Source organism: Lepisma saccharinum, chromosome 7 (genome assembly GCF_977018435.1).
Source record: "Lepisma saccharinum chromosome 7, izLepSacc3.1, whole genome shotgun sequence".
NCBI lineage: Eukaryota > Metazoa > Arthropoda > Insecta > Zygentoma > Lepismatidae > Lepisma > Lepisma saccharinum.
This window is the reverse complement of record NC_139235.1, coordinates 51456729-51481432: the sequence shown is the minus strand read 5'-3', so window position 1 is coordinate 51481432 and position 24704 is coordinate 51456729. Positions and strand designations below refer to the sequence as shown.

At 36.9% G+C, this 24704-nt stretch overlaps 1 protein-coding gene across 3 annotated transcripts in view; it reads left to right on the top strand.

Annotated features, from left to right (window-relative positions):
- Nucleotides 1-24704, top strand: part of LOC145989853 (sodium- and chloride-dependent GABA transporter 1-like) — a 271956-nt gene that overhangs the window by 215767 nt on the left and 31485 nt on the right. For all 3 annotated transcript variants that reach the window (XM_083125309.1, XM_083125311.1, XM_083125310.1), the window contains 2 exons: nt 3612-3850; nt 9312-9528. In XM_083125309.1, coding sequence (XP_082981435.1) covers nt 3612-3850; nt 9312-9528 — 456 coding nt within the window. The remainder of the gene's footprint in view (nt 1-3611; nt 3851-9311; nt 9529-24704) is intronic.

Below are 24704 nucleotides of genomic sequence, written 5' to 3'. Positions count from 1 at the left end.
GCATTTCCTCCTGGCAGTAACCTTGCTGCCTGTGATGTTGTCAGAATGGCTCGGGGGAAATTAGAGCAATGCGACAGAGCTTCTTGCGATGCTATCAATCCTGCATCTATGCTGGGGGCTACCATTTTGAAAAATTCCTGTTCTGTTTTCATTGTAGAGTGCTACAATACAATGTTGTAACTAAATCTACAAGCCACGTCTTTCAGTTGTCTTACTTCACTGTCATTGTGACCCAAATAGTTTTGGCTCATAACTTTTTAATGGTGCATTTCCAGACATGGGTTCCTGATCTCATATTGCTACTTGGGTCAATCTCCATCCACCCTGCAAGTTTGAATCAAGGCCGTGCAATCACTCTGTATACAGGGTGGTGCAAAATTCCGTTTACAACGCGGAGGAGATGAATCGCGAAGTGAAATGAAGACGAAAATGTAAATGGAATTTTGTCGAATGACGCACCGTGTCAGAGCTAGAGGATACCGAAATCGTGTGAAAATGGACTTCACATCTCCATATGCCGACAAATAGTACTCATAAAGAAGATGCGGCACGATATCCCCAAAGAAAACACACCTAGGCTAGCGAATGACGCAAAAATCCAGTGTCGAAAATGAATGCGGAAGGGATTTCCCACAAGAAGTGAGGGATTCCCGGTAATATGTCCGACATGGAACGCAGGTATCGAATGGGGGTACAAAGGGAAATGACGGAGGTCACAGCACATGAAGAACATTTCGCCAGGAAGTGTCCGAAAAGCAGGCTGCAGAAGGGGATTCCCCAGAGAAGAGGGGACACAGACAACATGTGCAAGAGGTGTACTATGATGACACACACTTACACAAGTAGTATCCAAGGCTGTACGTAGAAATGAAATACGTATGTACACGTGAGAGAACGACCAGCACGTACTGATATCGGCTCCAAATACTACGACGGAAGACGTAGTAGTACATAAAACCCCGGTAGAGGCACTCAGCGGGATGCTACCTGTCACGGCCCGCTATCGCTGGTATACGTACGTACAAACAACGCGTAAGTGTAAACGACTAGCGATCTGCTTGTCAGTTACGCGTGTTGTCGCAAGGTGTTCATCCTGAGGCGTGTGGTGAAATTGAGCACATTGCTCAAGTGACCGTTAGGAAGTACGTAGTGCGTACCATCTGTGTTGTCTGTACGGGGTGGACACCTGTGTGGAGTGTTCAGTGCTGTAGTCGTGAATGGTACACCACAAGTTAGTTTCGTACGTATTCGTGTGCTCCTTTGTGAGCCTGACAATGGCGACATACACCTCCAACGAGCTTGCCGATATGCATCTCGTTTACGGTGAGACACACCAAAACAGCCATCAGGCATGGCGTGTGTATCGCGAACGATTTCCAAATCGGCGTCTACCATCACATGTCCTGTTTCAACAGGTGGATGCTCGTTTACGTGAAACTGGATCTGTACGACCTAGGGTGTGGGATCGTGGCAGACCGCGCAGTGTGCGCAGTGTCCAATTTGAGGAGAAAGTGTTGGACAGGATACGGGAGACGCCAGGCAACAGCACCCGTGCCATTGCCCATGTGCGACACACGCACCATACCAATGTGTTACGCGTGCTGCACGATGAGGGTATGCACCCATACAAAGTGCAGAGGGTGCAACACCTGCAGCCGATGGACTTTCCCCTACGCCTTGATTTTTGTCAGTGGTATTTGCCACAAACCCTTGCAAACTCCAATTTTCCAAATGCAGTGTTGTGGACCGACGAGGCACTATTCACCAGAGAAGGCGTCTTCATTACCCATAATAGTCACGTGTGGGATGTGCAAAACCCGCATGCAATCATTGAGCGTCATTTTCAGCGACGGTTCGCAGTGAATGTGTGGTGTGGCATTGTCGGGGACAACCTGATAGGTCCATACGTGTTGCCCAATACTTTGTCCGGTAGGAACTATTGTGTGTTCCTACGGGAAGTTCTACCTGAACTGTAGGAAAATGTACCCCTGGTACAACATGACGGTGCCCTGCACATTTTGACGGCCGAGCCAGAGGTGTACTCAACAATACATACGGTGATAGATGGATTGGTAGGCGTGGACCTGTTCTGTGGCCACCTCGGTCACCCGACCTCACAATGCTAGATTTCTTCTTGTGGGGCGAAATGAAGAGGCTGGTCTACGAAACCCCGGTGGAAAGTGTGGAGGACCTCGTTGCTCGAGTTACCGTCGCTGCTGGGATCATCACTGACATACCCAACGTATTTGAGCATACCAGAGCATCCCTGCTACGCCAATGCCGTCTGTGTGTAGATGTGACTGGCGGACATTTTCAACAACGTCTGTGATATGTATCATATGTCATTTCTACAGCCAATAAAGAATACTACTTGTGTACGTGTGTGTCATCATAGTACACCTCTTGCACATGTTGTCTGTGTCCCCTCTTCTCTGGGGAATCCCCTTCAGCAGCCTGCTTTTCGGACACTTCCTGGCGAAATGTTCTTCATGTGCTGTGACCTCCGTCATTTCCCTTTGTAGCCCCATTTGATACCTGCGTTCCATGTCCCCTCACTTCTTGTGGGGAATCCCTGCCGCATTCATTTTCGACACACGATTTGTGCATCATTCGCTAGCCTAGGTGTGTTTTCTTTGGGGATATCGTGCCGCATCTTCTTTATGAGTACTATTTGTCGGCATATGGAGGTGTGAAGTTCATTTTCACACGATTTCGGTATCCTCTAGCTCTGACACGGTGCGTGATACGACAAAATTCCATTTACATTTTCGTCTTCATTTCACTTGGTGATTCACCTCCTCCGCGTTGTAAACGGAATTTTGCACCACCCTGTATGCTCTTTGCAGTTACTCTTCAAATTACCATAAATGCAACCTACACAACGTGGCATACCCCCCCCTTATTTTCGACACTATGATGATAATAGTTGGATTACATGTGTCATTGATTAACCACCTGTATGACTTCTTGGAAGCCCTTCAGAACGTTACTGAATGGAATGTCACCACCCGGAAAAAGGTCTTATTCACACTTGCATCGTGAAGTCTGCCACAATATGGAACAGAGTTTAGCCATGGTACGAAAAAGACGGTTTCCATACCGATGTTCTAGACACTTAAACCATCAGTTATGTGTTCATATCAAGCATTTAACCATAACCATAATAGTGTCGAAAATACGGGGGGGGGGGGGGCACCCACTTTGTGACCTCCCTATACTCACTCACTTTCCAAAACACATAATTGTGTTTATTATTCACATCTCCCTGAGACTCTAGGGATAACTAATAGGCACCCTAGATTATTTGGGATCTGCCTGTGTGGCAAGGGACAACGAAATGTGCCACAAAACTGAGGGGCCTTAATTTGAAACCAAAATTCAAGACTTTCATTTGTCATTGTGCTTGTCCCAACATCATTCTTCATCATTCTTTCTTGTTGCTATGATTTGCCCTAGAGGTAAGCAAGGGATAGGCAAAGCAGAAATAGAGAATCAAATTTTTAGCAATGCATACAATATAAATATCTATGAGTATTTTAGCAAGTGTAGTCAGTTACTTTTGGAGTTAACTCCCTCACTAGTACTGGTAATCAACAACTTTCTAATTTCAGATTATCTGGTTCACAGCCCTATTTCCCTATGCCATCATGTTTGTGCTGCTGATACGAGGACTGACACTTGACGGGGCCATGGATGGACTCCGGTACTTCATCACTCCTGACTGGTCCTATCTCCGCAATGCTTCAGCATGGATCGATGGTGCTACTCAGATCTTCTTTGGCTACAGTGTGGGAACAGGCGCTCTCCCCGCTCTGGGCTCCTACAATGACTTCCACCACAATTGTTACAGGTGAAGCAGACACACATATATACAGAGTGTATCAGAAGTGTTAGTGCAAACTGCAATGGTGAAAAGTACATGACAGTAGAAGCCTGTCTCCTTGCACACTCCGAGGTTTCTTTGTTTAAAACTGAACACTCACGAACATGTAACATACTGTACAGTACAATAGTCCTTGTTAATGAAAGCAACAGTAATGTCTAGCGAGGTGAACCTTTTAATTCTGTTCTTTGTTAGTAAGTAGAACTGTGGCACCTCACACGTGGAAAACATATGATGTGTACAAACAATCAAGTCAGTGGCAGATCATAACCGTACATTCGCAATTATCTTGCAAATGATTCATTTGTAACCCCATGTTTACTGAGACTTTTTTGCTTCTACTGTTGTCTACTTCTCACCATTTCTGTTCGCGCTATAACTTCTGATACACCCTGTATATCACTTATAGAAAAGATTCTTTCCTGTATTTGCTAATTTCAAATTGCACTGCATGTAAAATAGATAGTTATGCTGTCCAGACATTTAAGCTGTGGTTTAAATAACACCCTTGCAAGCCCCTGTGGTGTGCGGGGGTGCATGAGCTTCGGGGGCCCAGTAAGAATGATAAATTAAGATAGACTGATATTTCACAAAGTTTCCATTCCAGTGTTAAATTATATTTTCAATCGAACATGTCATATTTTTATGCCCCTACAACTACAAACAGAAAATGTTAATCACTAGAAAAGTAGAAAGTTAACCTTCATTAGCTGAGTAGTAGTTCAAGTCATTGATTATGTCGCCGAAGGGCAAGAAAATGCGCTAACAACGCTGACTTTGTTGTTAAGTTGTATGGTTGTAGTGGAACCCGCTACTAATTTCTGTGATAAATATGAAATATAGCTGCAGAATTGTTTGATTTCGGAATGTAGTTTCAATTGAATTCGAACATCAGTGAGTTGCAGAATTCCTCTTGCTAGGAAACAAATGGCTAGTAGCATTCCTGACATGTGCAATGCTTGTATGCTGTATTTGACCCTACCTGTAGCATCTTCATCAGCTGAGGGGTAGATTTCCAAGCTAAAATTGATAAAAAAATATTTGAGAAGCACAATGACAAGAGTGAGATTGAGTGGAATGTTGCTGGACTTGACCAACCTACCACAAGACTTTGCTTTCATTAAGAATGCAGAGGACTGGTAATGGGCATTTAGGAATAGTGATTTTTATAGTAACAGTGTATTTTCATATAGGTCTATAATTATAATATATAATTTTTTACAATTTATGTTGTCTTAACCTTTCATACTAGATTTTACATTGATTCAATTTACATGTAGGCTACATATTTTCAAATTTGTGTATACCTAATATATATGTAGGCGTGAATTAATATTTTAGAATAGAAAGCTTTTTTTCTTATATTAATAGGGGCACAACTGAAAGTTGTGGGGTGCGCTACTGTATTTAAGGATTCTGTCTTACAAAATTATCCTAAACAGGCTACTAGACTCTAAAAATATACAAAAAATCAACACTTGTCCATAGTGTGCTATGACCACTATGTCGGAATATAGCTATTTTTAGTTTTTCAGACATTTCTCATATACCATTGAAAATATCATTAAATGTTTAAATAAAAGTTTAAGAGAACTAAAATATACAAATATTTGGTTATTACTACAATTTTTATTTCTACCCAGATATAACTGTTATGGAGCAGGGTCCCCGAGATAATAAGAAAAAAATTGCAAGCTACAGATTCTTGCAGAAAGAATACTGGAATAATTTTATTTGGGCAACTTTCCATGAACAACATGTAATATTTTGCCAAGAAGTGGGAGAGGGTAGAAAGGGAAGGCGAAACCATTCCCTTCCAAAATACTTACAAATTATGAATCCTTAAAATAACCAAAAATGACTAAGAATATCTAACAATGGAGAAATAAATGTAATTACTGATTTACATTTGGTTAATGCTACCACAAATAATTAAACTGTGTTTAAGCTTTTACAACTTTTTTTAATATACCAAATGTGATCTACTAGGTTCTACAGTTGATAAACTTTTATGCATTTCTGTATTTAGTTAAACTTTTGTTAGATTGAGTTGATTCATTGAGTTGGTGTATTAAGTCCACTTTATGCATAGTAAGGCTAATCGGGACTGAACCTACAATTTAAATGGGGATCTACGAGAACAATCATATTCTTGAAGTTGGATACATATATGATTATGTGTGTGTAATGTAAGTCATTGTGATGAAAACAGTGGTCTTCTTCTTCAGCTGTAGTAGCAAAACACCTTGTTTTTTACAAGGCAATGGCGTTACCACTACACCATTGAGGAGGCTCACGTTTGTTTGAAATCATCATCATTACTGTCTAGCAAATTAGAAGCATTCTTACAAACTGAGCGTCACTTTTCACAGAAGACCTGGTATTTTGTATTCTCAGGAGTTATAAGGATTCTACAACATACATGGTATATTTAAGTGAGCATATGCAGATAGCAGAAGATGCATGTCCCCATCCATCTAAAAAGAAAAAAAATGACATTATTGAAAAGAAAACCTTTAACACAAATAGGCTAATTGGTACTGGACCTATTTCAAATTGAAATGTGAAAAATAAATCTGAGATATCTTCATTACATGTCGATAATGTTAATATATGAATAACGTTAATACACACCAGCAAAAGCACTGATGGCAATACCAGTTTTTGGGTTGTCATTCATTACTGATTAAGGTGGCCTTATACAAATCAAGTCTTATAATTTTTCACTGTATATAACTGCATTGTGATGTATACTATAAAAATCGTAAGTGTTTGTACTTTGCTGAAATATGGCTCTCAGAATCTACTCCTCAGACCCTGTCTGCTATAAAGGGAGACTCTTGAACCATCATATTTAACTACTTACGTAGGTCATTATGCAAAATATTGTGTACATCATCAGCATTATATTAGTATTTTTGGCCAAAGACATTTGTTCCACACTAGACAAGCAAATTGAAACTCCTTGATTTCTTCAATTACATTGTCATTAATATTTCGTATTATTTCATAGAGGAAAATTTTGATGCTTGACGCAGAATAAAGGTTTCTTAATGACTGTGGCTTCTTTACCTACCATCGTCACACCACGTTATCTGTGAGCAGAAGCTTGCAACACCTTGTCTTGTTTCCTAAACATCAGACATTTTCTGCAATTGGTGTCAATTTTGCCTGTCACAGAATGGTATGAACATAAATAGGATAATCCGCTTTACAGCAGAAGAGTTTCTAGATGTTTTGTCAAACATTTAGATTGTGCTTGAGGTACCTTTAACAGACAACTTTTGTTTAAAAATATGTACAGAGTAATATGAACATAAAAAATAAGTAGAAAAAAAAGTAGAAAATAGTTTTAAGAAATTCTGTCAATCAGAATTTTTTTTACCTTTAAGTTTATGCTACTTTGCCACATTGATAGCTATAATTTCATTAGCACGTGCGATTTGTTAAAAGAATGTTAGGTAATATTTTATATGAAAATGAGAGGAGAGAATTTTAAGGTAAAAAAAGGTAAAGGTACCCCTGTGCATGTGCACACATGCTACACATATTCTTGATCTCGGCCATATTTGGGATTATATGATCGGCATCTGACCCATCTGCCTTTACCCCCCCCCCCCAGGGATGCTAGCAGGTACCCATTGATTTGGCTGATTGATTTATGCTGATTGATTTATTCCATCCTCTAAATCATACATGGTACAATAGGTACAATGATATAGGACAGGTCAAAATTTACAATTGCCAAAGTTTTAACATTGATTACGGTTTACTCTTACGTTCATTTTCATATAGAGGATACACATGAAGTTCCAAATATTACATTTTTGGAATGTATAAACTAATATTATTTGAAATTTCAGTTTGTTTACTTTTATATGTTACAGGTTGCTTATATCTTATGACAATAACAGAGAAAATAACAAATATATAATAAATGTCACACTACATAAACACACGTTTCATTTCTAAATAAGCAGAATTACAAAAAGATTGACTCTTGCAGAGATCAGAAGCAAGGGTTGATCATATCATGTATTAAATTAGTTTCAAGAAGTCCTCAGTTTTGTAAAGCAAATGATCCATTAGTATCTGATTTATTGTTTTCCTAAATTTCATGATATTGTTATTTTTTACTGTCTCTGGTAGTTTACCTTGGTATCTTACTCTTCTTTTTGCCTTGGAGGTGTGAACTGAAATGACATGCAGGAAGTTCTGATCAATAACATATGACTATTGGACCTAGCCTGTTGTATTTAAAAAGCAGCTTCGATGAGGACCAAGAACCTTCATTGATTGAGTTGGTGTTTTAAGTCCACTTTATGCACAGTAAGGCTAATTGGGACTGGGCCTACAGTTTAAAGTGGGATCCACAAGAACCTTCATATTTTTTAACTTGGATGTGAGTGTAATGTAAGTCATTGTGATGAAAACAGTGGTCTTCTTCTTCAGCTGAGGGGTTAAAATACAAGGTTTTCTTTGTCATTTCTTTTCCAAGTAGAAGAACAAATTCATTTTACCACCATATACACATCTGGTTTTGGCACAACCTTTAAAACATGTAAATTAATGAATATACTTTCATGTTTTTTAAAGTAAATTGTTACCACATGTATATCATTCGTAATTGTGTCTAACAAGAAACCACAACCATACAAATTTATTACACCTTCATGTTATAAAGATGTTTAATCGCAAGTTGATATGTGGCATTAAAGAAATTTACTAAATAGGTACATTCCCACACAAGAAAAAGAAAAGCACAGAATCTCACAAGTTCTTCTAGAGACTATCCCTATTGAAATAGTTTAGTAAACTATCCCTTCCCAAGACCTGATGCTAGTATTATCTCTAGCTTCCAAATTTTCCTGTTTTCTTGGGCCTGTAGCTCCGTAACCATATTAGATACCAAAAAGTGGTAATAACAAAAGAAAGTGTATTTTTTACAGTCCTCTTCAACTTTTGTTTGGAATATTTTTTTGTTTATATTTCCAACAGTTTGTGAAGCAGCTTTTTTCCAAGATGGTGGCCATAGTAAGTAATGAACAAGTGTTTTTAATTGTAATGTTATCACTGAGCACTAGCACTATTCACAGGCAAAAGTTCCAGTTTATGATATTTTTTTCAGATAGAACTAACTTTTTTTTCCTAATATGATGATTTTGGTTTGGTCGTGCTATTTATCTTGTGAATCCTTTCTATCTGTATATGTATAATAATAATAATTCTCTAACAATTGAAATTTGGAAATACAATGTTTTCATACTGTGGTTCTGATAAAGTCAGGAATTTTAAATAATACTTCACTTTCTTTTTATGTATGTCACTATTTCAGATTAGCATCCATTTGTGTTATTATCATATCCTAAAGATTTATTAAGAATCAGTACTATGGAGGGAGATGTTCATTAGGTGTCTTGCTTTACAGGGATGCTATCATCACGTGTATAGTGAACACTTTAACTTGTCTTCTTGCGGGTTCCATAACTTTCTCCATTCTCGGCTACATAGCTTTCACTCAGTCGACATCTGTGGCAAATGTTGTGAAGAGCGGCCCAGGGCTCGTCTTCTTAACCTACCCGGAGGTTGTATTGAAGCTTCCTGGTGCCGTGGCATGGGCAATAATTTTCTTCGTAATGCTGGCTGTGAGTATTTCGATTACACATAGCTCACTAAATATACTGCTGAATAAGATCTTCCATTGCATATCTTTCAAACAGTTGGAAAATCAGAATATACTGACTTATACAAACATTATTTTTTAATTTAATTAGTGAGGAGTGATGAACTATAATATTAAGAATAATTAGCATAGGCGTAGCTTGCTAGGGCCTCCAAATTAAAGGTTTATTATAATTTACAAGTTAAGGGCATTTTTGTTAATTCCTGGGACCTAAGAAGCAAAGTAATAAAGAATAATTTTTATGATTTTGCAAGTGTAACAGTTATTTAGTAAATAATCATGTAATGGAAAACTTTTTGATTCTGCCTCCCTCCCAGGGACGGCGACAGGGGTGGGCATGGGTGCCCACCCAAAAAATCCTGTGCCCACCTGATTGCCCACCCAATCAAATTCAATAAGTACATATACTCGGGGATATATGAATGATTACATATTTAAGTATAACCTGGTGTTCATAACATGTATATTTTACTTGTGAATATTATCTATGCTGGAAATGTTCACATATTATCATCCCATAAAAAGCCACTTTTGTCGTCTTCGAAACAAAAACTGTGATCAAATGAATACTTCCATGTTTAAAAGCAGAGTAGGCTTAGGAGGCTCAAAATTATGCAGGGTATGATCAAGATTAGATCAGAATTGAGGGCGAACTTGAGGACTGCAGATCCGGGTCTCCACTACGTATATACGAGGGTCATCCAGAAAATAAAGACCGTTTGGTTATATAAAATGATAAACACAATATTTATTGGAAAAATAAAAACCATTCTGTTACATACCTGAGGCTTCCTTCACTTCTCTACATAATCACCTCCTACATTTAAACATTTGTCGTATCTGGGCACGAGCTTCAGAATTCCCATGTTATACTCTTCTGATGCCAGTTCATTAAGCCAGGTGGTCACTGCATTCAAACAAAAGACCGCTCACACATTTCCGCCAAAAGGCACTTCGATAAATGCAAATCATTATTGTGAGACTCTTAAGAAAACTATGGCGAGCCATCCAAAACAGGAGGCGAGGAATGCTTTCTGGAGGAATTGTGCTTCTGCACAACAATGCCCACCCTCACACTGCTGGTGCAACTCAAGAATTGCTGGATCAATTCGGATGGGAAATTTTTGATCATCCACCTACCATCTTTCCTCCTAGCGATTTCCACCTTTTCCCTAAGCTGAAAGAGTTTCTGGGTGTAAACGTTTTCGAAGTGATGATGAGTTGGAGAATGCAGTGACCACCTGGCTTAATGAACTGGCGGCAGAAGAGTATAACATGGGAATTCTGAAGCTCGTGCCCAGATACGACAAATGTTTAAATGTAGGAGGTGATTATGTAGAGAAGTGAAGGAAGCCTCAGGTATGTAACAGAATGGTTTTTATTTTTCCAATAAATATTGTGTTTTTCATTTTGTATAACCAAACGGTCTTTATTTTCTGGACCCCTGTATATTCTGGCCTGGCTGTGGTTAAAATAATTTCCAAATAAACAAATCTAAACATCATCTTAGCATTACTTGTTCCAACAACACAATAAATTATTTCGACTTTTTAATTAATATTAAAATAATTTAATCAAGAAGACTTAGTTAGATGGGCAGGCCATGTGACACGAATGGCAGAGGAAATAATAGTTTACATGATTCTTGTTGGGAAACCTGATGGTAAGGGACCAGTAGGATGGCTAAGATGAGGATGGAGGGATAACGTTGAGATGGACCTAAAATAAATCGGTACGGATGGGAAAGATTGGATTGATCTTGCCCAGGATAGGGACAGATGGAAGGCTTGTGTTGCTGCAGCCATAAACCTTCGGGTTTAAGCATGCTATATAGCAGCTATGTCCAACGCGTCGATCGAGATTCACCGGTCGATCACGGGGCGTTTGTTGGACGATCGCAGTTATCTATTGTGATTATACGAATATACGTTATTTGAATTCAACTTCTATAATGTATAATGGCTGAGTAGGTACAAATTTTTGCAAAGATTAACGATTAATAGTAGCTCACTGCCTGTTGTGACAATAGAAAGTAGGTCACTGCTTGATTGAAGTTTGACATGCCTGTTATAGAGTATAATATAATTTTAATTACCTCTGCATTGATATTCCAGAAGTGTCCCTTTTCTTTCATTACAATTTTTATATACCTGTCATCTTTAAATATCAATATGGTATACGAAATATCAACTTTATATTCGTTCTACTAATAAGAAGGAATCACAACAATCACTACAATACCGAAGTGAATAAATTTTAATAAATCAGTTGTATATGGGAAAAGCTACAGAATTATTCAATTGCTAATGAGTGGCTTATCTTATTTAGAAATCCTTGTTCCACACATAAATTTTGTCACATGAATCAGCCGAAAATGTCAACAGAATCTGTAGATGCAGCTGAAGTAAAGAAAAAAAGTTATGTCACGAAGTATACAGAAGACGATTTTGTTAGTTTGTTTCTAAGCCCACTTTCATGCTTAGATAGGCTAATTGGGACTAAACCTACAGTTTAACGTGTAGTCCAAACCAGTGTGCATTGTGCTTCCACCAGAGGTGGGGGGGGGGGGGCTCAAACACAGGACCTCTTCATTATAATGCGACAGCATTATGCCATTGGGGAAAAATATATAGAAAGAACTAGCACCAAACATGGCATTTTATCACCACAGAAAATGCGTCTATTTTAAGAGGGTGATTGCCTGAGACAAATATTTGAGACTTTCGGAAAACGTCGTCATTGTTCACGGAATTATCTGCTTTGATCCACTAATGAAACACTGTGCGATTAAAATTACCACCTCAACTTTCTAATAGGTATGTACTAATGAAACTCCATTTTTGGAAGAGTAAGTTCTGGTTGATTTGTTTTATTATAAGTTATTTTACTGCTAATTATAATAACAATGACGTTATAATGTTCAATGGTGATTAGATGAAAGTAACGAAGGGGCGAAAACAAACACACGCTGACACTCAAAATACAAACCCTCATAAATTATTACTTTGACAGTGGTTCCAGGCCATACAACTCAATGAAAAATAGATGAAGTATTACTGGTACGATGATCAACTTTGATGAATTCCTTGTGTCCTAAATCATTTTGGTACCTCAAAAAATATGTTCATGTAACCATACGTGAATTGCTTCTCCTGCATCAGTAATATGACAGTTCTTCAGAAAACAAATAGCAACTTAGCTAATAATCTCTTAAATTCTGAACAGATTTCTCAATCTTACTTCTTGTTTATTATTTATGAGGAGTGATATTTTGTCAAAATAGCCTTTCATTAGCCTAGGGATACTTAATGGACAATGAACAAATAATTTGTTTTCAGTGTGTGTTTTAAATCATTCCTAATAAGACGTTAATTTTAATCCAAACATTCAGTGGTGGCGATTAGGAGGAGCGGGAAGTGGGGGATGCAGTTCCCCAGCCACATTTTGCCACTTTTTGCCCCCGCACTATGGCCTCTTTATGCTAAGCCTTTTGTACCAAGAAAACGTATATTCAGGGGTGCCCACAGAGGGATTATGGCACAGGCTGCACCATCGAGATTCTTTGGGGGATTTTTTCCCTTCAAATAAGGTAAAATTGAACATTTATATATTTTTCCAAAATGCAGGTAAAAATTTTACACCTTAAATTCACCATATTTAATCCATTAGATGAAGAAAAGAAAGCGTTTAAGGTCATTATTGAAGGTGCGGGTGGGGGATAAATATCCAACTCTTATATATTAGGCCTTAATTGACACGTGGGTTCTGGGGGGAATTCTGAATTAAACATTGGCGGGGACAGTATTCAACTCTAAGTCTTAGATTATGGCAGGTATTTTAGTTAGAGGGGCATTGAGCATTATGGTATCCATTTCTTGTGTATTACTATTGTCTTAGAATGTTGCAGAAATTTTGGTGAGGAGACTGAGAATTAATTTTTTGGAGGAGGCAATATCCAGTCTTCAATATCAACAGTAAGTCTAAAATTTGCATGGACAATTTTGTGGTAGGATTGAGTATTAAATTTAAAGGGGGAGATAGGATGATAAAGTGTTAAATCTTAGATTGTCAAGGGATTTCTGTAGTGAAGAGAGAGTTTGAACATTAAATTTTGGAGACTGTATTTAGCGATATGGTATCCACACGTTTTCAACCCCAAACATGCCAAAACAGAAGTCTTAGACTAAATATCCCGGGATCCTAAGTAAGTATTGACACCCCATTAAATTAATATTCTTATAAGCCTGAAAAGAAATAGATGTAAAAATGTTCTTGCTTGCTTCGCTCGCAATGATGTGTTTGTTGCAACAATGCGTGTTTGATGCTTTACTGAGGTGTATGTGAATTTTTATGCTACAGCTGCATTACAAGACATGAGCAATATTCTCCATATTCATGAGAAACATCACTTCTTAAAATATAGTGCTTAGTGTTGGTATACTGCGTATTTTAAACTAGGTGCATCATTTGTAACAAAAAGCTAAGGAAAAAGTTACTGTCAGTGTGGGGATTATGATATAGTTTCAGGGTGCAAATGATATGATTTGGGGGGATGGGACGGATGACATGGACATGATTTTTGTGGGGATGCGCCATTGTCGCCGAATACATAAAATCAATTACGTGCCTTGTATTTGCAACACAAGCTTAAATCTAATTCAAATTTATTTCACTGTATTAACATGCATGAAAGAATGTGATTAGAATGTATGGCTGGGGTATGGTTGCGCATGTGTAAACACTTCCTTGAAATAAATGTCCATCAGAGACAAAACGAAAGGAAATGGAACAAGATGCAAGGATAGATTAGAAAAAAATACAGAGGAAAACAAGGAAAGGGAAAAGAAGTAAGAAGAAAGTCAGGAGTGTAAGAGAGAGGGGGATACATACGAGGTGTGTCTAGAAAATAACCAGATTGATGTTGCTGTCGACAAACGACAAGCACGTCAAGGTCAAGCGGTGCATGAGTGTATAACGTGATATCCTGCCTATCAACTGTGTGATTTTCCAGGGTGCGCAGCGCTCAGTTCCACTGTAGCTTGTGGACGAAGTGAACCGTACATCTGTGCTCCGTCGGAAGAATGTTAAGTGTGAAAGTGGAACAGCATATCAATTTGAAGTTTCTTATGAAACTCGGAAAATCCGCCACAGAAACTTATGGTTTGTTGAAGGAAGTATACGGAGATGAGTGTTTGTCACGCACGCAAGTGTTTGAGTGGTTTCAAAGGTTTAAAGAGGGACGAGAACTGAACGCGGACGACTCGTGTTCTGAACAGCCTTGCACGTCAAAAACTGAATCAAACATTTCAAACGTTGCATTATGGTGCTGACGACTCTTCGTGGGCGAGTAAGAAGATGACGACCTGATTTGTGAAAAAGCAAGTCATGGATTCTTCATCAGGACAATGCTCTTGTCTACACGGCATTGTCAGTCAAGGCTTTTTTGGCCAAGCATGGGATTTCAGTGTTATAATATCCACCCTATTCACCGGATATCGCTCCGTGCGACTTTTTTTTATTCCCAATGGTCAAATCAGCACTAAAAGGAACCAGATTTACGACCGTAGAATCTGTGACAACGAAAGCGACGGAGGTCATGAACATGGTTTCAGAAAATTATTTCCAGCACTGCTTCGAGCAATGGAAGATACGTATGGAGCAGTGTATCGTTAGTGCAGGGGAGTACTTTGAAGGGGATAATGTCCGTATTGTACAAAATAACCAATAAAATATTTTGTAGCAACAGTCCGGTTTTTTTCTAGCCACACCTCGTATGTCTTATGTACACATACATGGTCTTACATTTATACTACCCACCCTAATCTATCACTATGGAGCTTCTGCCCACCTGGTCGAAAATTTCTGGCGCGATGCCCCTGCTCCCTCCCCAAGTTTAGTTTCAAGTTCAATCCCCCTCTCTCCCCCCATGCCAAAGTTAGGCTCCAAGTTACACAGATGCTCAGAAGAATGTGTAGTTGTGTTTTTTAATAACGCCATGTACAGAAACAAATATTTATGTAGCAAGTAACTTATTAAATTTATTAATAAGTTACTTATTAATATTAAATATTAAATTAGGCACCTGGAGAGCCTTTACCAGCCTGGGTCATTTCAGTGTACAGTTAATGAGATAGTGAAGTATAAATTAGATGGAGTAGCTGTCCAGGAAGTTAGGTGGCCAGGAGAAGGGAATTGTAAAACTAAAAATTATACTTTTTTCTATGGTGGTACTGAAAATCATAATAATAGAATTATCTCGGCTCTTAAAACAGTAGAATTTATTAATGATAGGATATCATATGCAGTTTTACAGGGTAGGTGGTGTAAAATTATTTTAATAAACATACATGCACCAACGGAAGATAAAGATGGTAATACTAAAGATGATTTTTATACAGAGTTAGAACAGGTCTTTGATATATTTTCTCAGTATGATATGAAAATTCTGTTAGGTGACTGTAATGCACAGATTGGCAAACAAGAGACATTTAAACCCACGATTGGTAAAGAAAGTCTTCATGAATTAAGTAATGATAATGGTATAAGATTGATTACTTTTGCAACCTCAAAGAATTTAATTGTGGAAAGTACCACTTTTAAACATAAAGATATCCATAAATATACCTGGTTTTCTCCAGATGGGAAAACTCATAATCAGATAGATCATATTCTCATTGATAAGAGAATGCATACTAGTATAATTGACGTTTGTACACATAGAGGTGCTGACTGTGCCAGTGACCATTATTTAGTAATTGCTAAATTAAGAGAAAGACTCTCAGTGATAAATCATAAGCAACAAAATCTAAATCTAAAAGTTATAAAATTTAATACAGGAAAATTTGCTGATGAAAGAATTAAGAAAGATTACCAAATTAAACTGTCAAATTGATTTGATGTTTTGCAGGATTTAAATGATGATGAAAATATAAATGACACAGACGTAAATAAGAATTGGGAGAACATACGTAATGCAATAAAATCAGCAGCTAAAGAAAGTATAGGATACCATAAACCAAGAAAAAGTAAGCCATGGTTTGATAATGAATGTCATAATCTAATAGAAATAAGAAATCAGGCTAGACTTAGGTGGTTAAATAACTCTGATGATACAAATCTAAACAATTAAAATAGAATAAAGCAAAAAGTTAATCGCACGTTTAGAAGTAAAAAAAAGAGATTACTTGAAAAGCAAAATTAACGAAATTGAAACAAACTGCAAAAATAAAAATATCAGAGATTTATATAAAGGTGTAAATTAATTTAGAAAGGGGTGGCAACCTAAAGTAAACTTGATAAAAGATAAAGACGGTGATTTTCTAGCTGACCCAAGCGATATTCTAAATAGATGGAAGAACTACTTTAATGACCTTTTAAATGTCCATGTAGGAGATAAATCAGAAGTAAATGAAGTATACACAGCAGAACCTTTAGTTCCAGAACCTAACTTGACTGAAGTTAAAGATGCTACTAAAAGGCTAAAGAATAACAAAGCACCTGGCATTGATTTAATACCAGCTGAGTTAATTAAATATGGTGGAAATTCATTAATATGTCAAATTCATAAATTAGTTTGTTTAATATGGAATAAAGAAGAAATCCCTCAACAGTGGAAAGAATCCATAATTGTTCCTGTGTTTAAAAAAGGTGATAAAATGAACTGCAGTAATTACCGTGGAATTTCTCTACTCTCAACAACATACAAAATATTGTCTAACATTCTTTTAACAAGACTAACCCCATATGCTAATGAAATTATAGGTGATTATCAATGTGTATTTAAACATAACAGATCAACTACAGATCAAATTTTTCACATATAATCAAAATGTCCATCAGCTATTCATTGATTTCAAAAAAGCATATGATTCGGTCAAAAGAGATAAATTATATAATATATTAGTAAAAAAAGGTAAAGTGCTCCCCTGTGCATAGCACCACGCCATGAAGGCGTATAGGGGGTGTGGGGGTAACGCCCCACACTTTCTTGATCCGGTCGTGAGTGGGGGTGATGTGATCAGCATCACACCCCTGACCACCTTTACCCCCCAAGGTTTCCCCCAGGTACCCATGTTATTCGATGCTGGGTGGGCGCCGGGGCCGCTTCCAACCTAGTTTGGAATACCTAAGAAGCTTGTTAGTATGATAAAAATATGCACCAGTGAAACAGAAAGTAAAATTCGCGTGGGTATTAATATGTCTGACAAATTTACAATTCATGATGGGTTAAAACAAGGAGATGCATTATCTCCATTGCTCTTTAATTTTGCCTTAGAATATGCTGTAAGGAAGGTAAAAGAAACTAAAGAAGGACTAAAATTAAATGGTGTGACTCAGTTGTTAGCATATGCAGATGATGTAGACTTACTGGGGGATGATGTGAATACAATTAAGAATAATGCTAAAATATTTTTCAAAACTGCTAAAGAGATAGGTTTGGAAGTTAACAAAGAGAAAACTAAATATATGCTTACAGGCCGAAACCAAGTGTTAGGTAATAATCAAAATCTAATTATTGATAACAACTCGTTTGAACCAGTTTCCAAATTCAAATACTTAGGAGTAATAATAACAAATGAAAATTATATTAAAGAGGAAATAAAAAGTAGGCTTAATTCAGGAAATGCATGTTACTTCTCCCTTCATAAACTTTTGTCTTCTCGTTTAATATATAAGAAACTACAAGTTAAAATATACAAAACAGTAATTTTGCCTGTAGTATTATATGGGGGGTGTGAAACTTGGTCCCTTACATTGAGGGAGGAACATAAATTGAGAGTATTTGAAAATAAGATCCTTAGGAAAATATTTGGACCTAAAAGGGATGAGGAGACAGGTGAGTGGAGAAGGTTACATAATTTAGAACTACATAATTTGTACTCATGTCCAGATATTATTAGAATAATTAAATCAAGAAGACTTAGGTGAGCCGGCCATGTGGCACGAATGGGAGAGAAAAGAGGAGTTTACAGTATTCTTGTTGGGAAACCTGATGGTAAGAGACCTGTAGGAAGGCCAAGACAAAGATGGAGGGACAACGTTGAGATGGATCTAAAGGAAATCTGTAGGGATGGAAAAGAGTATATAGATCTTGCTCAAGATAGTGAAAGATGGAAGGCCTGTGTTGCTGCAGCCATGAACCTTCGGGTTTAAGAAGGCTAGAGAGTTAGTTAGTTCAAGTAACTTATTAAGTCAAGGCCAAATCAAACAGCCTACTGGAATATCCTAGTTGGCACTGGGCTGTTTACATGGATGGCACTACAAGGGGGTTTACTCGTATGCAAGATGTCATGCAATATGTTGTACACTGAACCCCTACTAAAATTCTAGCACATTAGATCAAGAACTTCATATTTCTCCTCTCTCCATTATTTGCTACCTCTATTAGTAATGAAGTTGTCCCATAGTGTCAGATTTTAACTCACCCTGTGTATATGTATCTCATCAAAAAAGCAACCATTATTATTCCATTGACTAGCCTAATACTTTTTTTTTTGGTCCAATCATTGAATTGTGGAACATTCAAAACATAGAGTTTGAATCCAAACATGATCAGAAAGCTTCAAGGTTTTGTTTTTAGACTTTGGGTGGCCACATTAGATGATCATGCTATATGTTATATGTAGGGCCCAGCACTTTATGATCTATAAAACTGTAAAATATGTATGTAATTATGTCAGGAAAATTGAAAAGAATGTCAAAAAAATCGAAAAATATGTTACAAAAATTTAAAATATGTCGGAAAATGCAGAAATATTCAAAGTATACCCAAATATATGCACAACAGTACTTTCGAATTTTCATTATATGGGAAGTCAGTATCTTCCAGCTGTAGGGATGTGACGACCTCATCGCCCAGTGACTTGTTCACTGCAGTTAGTCAACCAACAGAGTGAAATGGTCAACATTTTGCTCTGTTGGGCCTCTATGAGCGTCCCACAATCGGCAGAAGTGGGGTATGGTTGGTGGACTACAATGTGATCCTCCCAGCTAGATCCGCTGACCAACAGCAGGTGCTGTCCTCCATTTATATTTGGTGTTAGGCTGACAACTCTGCACTGTAAAAAGACATGTCAAGAAACAGCAATATTAGGCCATGGATGTTCCCAAAGTAAAATGTTCTGCAGGTAAAATAGTCCCCCCTTTGGATCTCCGGGTGGGGACTACTTTGGGAGGTCCCTGGACTAAGGATAAGATCTACATTAGGAATGAGGATATTAAATTAGGCACCTGGAATGTTCTGAGACTTTACCGGCCTGGGGCATTTCAGTGTACAATGAATGAGATAGTTAAGTATAAATTAGATGTAGTAGCTGTCCAGGAAGTTAGGTGGCCAGGAGAAGGGAATTGTAAAACTAAAAATTATACTTTTTTCTATGGTGGTACTGAAAATCATAATTTTGGAACAGGCTTTTTCGTAAATAATAGAATTATCTCAGCTCTTAAAACAGTAGAATTTATTAATGATAGGATATCATATGCAGTTTTACAGGGTAGGTGGTGTAAAATTATTTTAATAAACATACATGCACAAATGGAAGATAAAGATGATAATACTAAAGATGATTTTTATACAGAGTTAGAACAGGTCTTTGATAAATTTTCTCAGTATGATATGAAAATTCTGTTAGGTGACTGTAATGCACAGATTGGCAAAGAAGAGACATTTAAACCCATGATTGCTAAAGAAAGTCTTCATGAATTAAGTAATGATCTTGTGCAACCTCAAAGAATTTAATTGTGAAAAGTACCACTTTTAAACATAAAGATATCCATAAATATACCTGGTTTTCTCCAGATGGTAAAACTCATAATCAGATAGATCATATTCTCATTGATAAGAGAATGCATACTAGTATAATTGACGTTTGTACACATAGAGGTGCTGACTGTGCCAGTGACCATTATTTAGTAATTGCTAAATTAAGAGAAAGACTCTCAGTGATAAATCATAAGCAACAAAATCTAAATCTAAAAGTTATAAAATTTAATACAGGAAAATTTGCTGATGAAAGAATTAAGAAAGATTACCAAATTAAACTGTCAAATTGATTTGATGTTTTGCAGGATTTAAATGATGATGAAAATATAAATGACACAGACGTAAATAAGAATTGGGAGAACATACGTAATGCAATAAAATCAGCAGCTAAAGAAAGTATAGGATACCATAAACCAAGAAAAAGTAAGCCATGGTTTGATAATGAATGTCATAATCTAATAGAAATAAGAAATCAGGCTAGACTTAGGTGGTTAAATAACTCTGATGATACAAATCTAAGTAATTAGAATAGAATAAAGCGAGAAGTCAACTGGACTTTTAGAAGTAAAAAAAGAGTTTACTTGAAAAACAAAATTAACGAAATTGAAACAAACAGCAAAAGCAAAAATATCAGAGATTTATATAAAGGTGTAAATTAATTTAAAAAGGGGTGGCATCCGAAAGTAAACTTGATAAAAGATAACGACTGTGATTTTCTAACTGACCCAAGCGATATTCTAAATAGATGGAAGAACTACTTTAATGACCTTTTAAATGTTCATGTAGGAGATAAATCAGAAGTAAATGAAGTATGCACAGAAGTTCCAGAACCTAACTTGACTGAAGTTAAAGATGCTATTAAAAGGCTAAAGAATAACAAAGCACCTGGCATTGATTTAATACCAGCTGAGTTAATTAAATATGGTGGAAATTTGTTAATATGTCAAATTCATAAATTAATTTATTTAATATGAAAAAAAAATCCCTCAACAGTGGAAAGAATCCATAATTGTTCCCATGTTTTAAAAAGGTGATAAAATGAACTGCAATAATTACCGTGGAATTTCTCTACTCTCAACAACATATAAAATATTATCTAACATTCTTTTAACAAGACTAACCCCATATGCTAATGAAATTATAGGTGATTATCAATGTGGATTTAAACGTAACAGATCAACTACAGATCAAATTTTTCACATCAGACAGACACTTGAAAAAAAGTGGGAATATAATCAAAATCTCCATCAGTTATTCATTGATTTAAAAAAAGCATATGATTCGGTAAATAGAGATAAATTATATAATATATTAGTCAAGTTTGGAATACCTAAGAAGCTTGTTAGTATGATAAAAATATGCAGCAGTGAAACAGAAAGTAAAATTCGTGTGGGTATTAATGTGTCTGACAAATTTACAATTCATGATGGGTTAAAACAAGGAGATCCATTATCTCCATTGCTCTTTAATTTTACCTTAGAATTGGCTGTTAGGAAGGTAAAACAACCTTATGAAGGACTAAAATTAAATGGTGTGACTCAGTTGTTAGTATATGCAGATGATATAGACTTATTAGGGGATGATATAAATACAATTAATGCTAAAATATTTTTCAAAACTGCTGAAGATATAGGTTTTGAAGTTAACAAAGAGAAAACTAAATATATGTTATACCAGTTTCCAAATTCAAATACTTAGGAGTAATATTAACAAATGAAAAATATATTAAAGAGGAAATAAAAAGTAGGCTTAATTCAGGAAATGCATGTTACTTCTCTCTTCATAAACTTTTGTCTTCTTGTTGAATATCTAAGAAACTAAAAGTGAAAATATACAAAACAGTAATTTTGCCTGTAGTATTATATGGGTGTGAAACTTGGTCCCTTACATTGAGGGAGGAACATAAATTAAAGAGTATTTGAAAGGACCTAAAAGGAATGAGGAGACAGGTGAGTGGACATGGTTACATAATTTAGAACTACATAATTTGTATTCATGTCCAGATATTATTAGAATAATTAAATCAAGAAGACTTATGTAAGGCAGGTCATGTAGCACGAATGGGAGAGGAAAGAAGAGTTTAGAGGATTCTTGTTGGGAAACCTGATAGTAAGAGACCTGTAGGAAGGCCAAGACGAACATGGAGGGTCAACATTGAGATGGACCTAAAGGAAATAGGTAGGGATGGAAAAGAGTATATAGATCTTGCTCAAGATAGGGACAGATGGAAGGCCTGTGTTGCTGCAGCCATGAACCTTCGAGTTTAAGAAGGCTAGAGAGTTAGTTAGTTAGTTAGTCAGTATCTTCCAGTGAAGATTGACTAGGGTGGAGGTGGGGTATTAAATGAAGTCAGAATTCCTATAACCGAAGAATGTAGTGGAAAAATACTGTAAATATTGTGAAGTTCACTGCAGTTATCCTAAGTTTCATTTACTATTATGTAATTTTTACACCTTTGTGGACACAAAGCATAATTGGCATCTTGCTACAACTCTGGTAAATGTAGGCAATCAAAACACAAACACAATCACTTAAGGCTGATCTTAACTATAGAAAATCTTAAAAGCAGCCTTCAAAATTTTGGTCAGAACATGTTACACTCAATATTATTTCAGTTCCACAATGCACATATCATCTTGTGGCAGCAATCAATACATAAACAACATTTCAGGAGGATTTTAAATATGAGGCTCAGTCAATAAATAATGAGGCAGAGGATATTACACCAAAACTGTGGTAGTTAGAAATGGGTTGATGGGACCGAATAGGAGGGGCAGGTGTGACGAAACTGATTTGCATGTGTTTTCCCACTAGAAGATATTATGTGTCTGGCAAGGTATACGTAAAGGCTGCTAACTGAGCAGCACCCATGTCCAGTCATTCCGTGTTTGACTGCGATGCATAATGGAGGCATCTCCTGCACCAAAACGTTCAAGACCCTCCACACTAGTGCTGGCAAGGTCATGCTTTCGTTCTTCTTCGATCACAAGGGACCACTCCTCATCGACTTCCTGGAGCATAGAGCTGTGATCAATGCCCAATGCTAACGAAGCTCAGGAAGGCAATCAAATCGAAACGTCCCAGTCACCTTTCTCGTGGTGTTGTCCTATTGTACAACAACGCTAAACCACACACAGCCAACGCAACAAAGGAATGTCTGAAATATATTCAGTGGGAAGTCCTGAGTCACCTTCCCTTATAGTCCAGATCTGTCCTCGTGTGACTTCCACAACTTCAGTGAGCTCAAAAAAGCACTGAGGGGACAATGGTTTCAATCGGACTATGACGTCAAGGAGTACGTGTGCAATTGGTTCCAATAGCAGCCAAAGGAGTTCTACGAGCATGCCATTTTGCGACTGCGTGTCACAATGGGATAAATGCCTAAACAGTGGCAGACAATACTTCTGAGGTTCATTAAGTGAGTACTGTGAAATATCCTCTGCCTCGTTACTTATTAACTGAGTCTCATATATGGAATTTAAAAAGCAGTCTACATTTTTTTTTGGTCAAAACAAGTTACACTAAATACGGTTCTGTTCCACAAAGCACTTACAATCTTGGTGCAGAAGTTTCTGTTCCTGGCATTCTATTCATTCGCACTAATAGTGATATGTGTCTGTCTCAAATGGCAACTGATCTTGAGACTCCCATACTCGATTGCCTATAGAGTGGGGGCTGCATTGTGCAAACAATTGAAACTTGTTTGCTTCCTGTCTGGTAGTCTCATGGCCACACAACAATGATGGAGATCCTTTTTCCCCAATAATGCTTACACCGCTATCAATTGTCAGCCTTATAAAAGTAGGGGGTGGGTATTATTGTCCTGTACTAGTTAGCAAGAAAAGATGGCATCTGCTTTTAATTTCTTAGTCTAAAATGTCTTTATCCTGCCATCAATAATATAAACTATCTGTTGCGCTAAAGGTGTGAAGAATAAATTATAAAATAACCGATTATATGCAAGACAATTACGAAATTATACAGAAATGTCTTATTATGAGTAAATTGAAGAAATATGTTGTAAAAATGGGAAATTGGAAAAATATGTCTTATCAAGTTTGTCTATTTCAGCTCATTTTCATCAGATACGAGCAGATCTCACCACAGTATTTGATCAGATAACAAATAAAAAATATGTTTTAACATAACATCCCGGGCCCTACTTATACGATAAAGTGGATATTTTGAAATTCTTATTTTCATAATAAACTGAAAATTGCATGCAAATATGTTACCATGAAAGATCAATAACTTATAACTTTAAAGAAGTAACAGAGTTGCAGAATAAAATTTTTGTCATGACTGCCATTTTGATGCAGATGAATCTAGGCTTAAAAATGTTAGGTTGGGGCGATCCGTCAGAAGTGAAACATTTA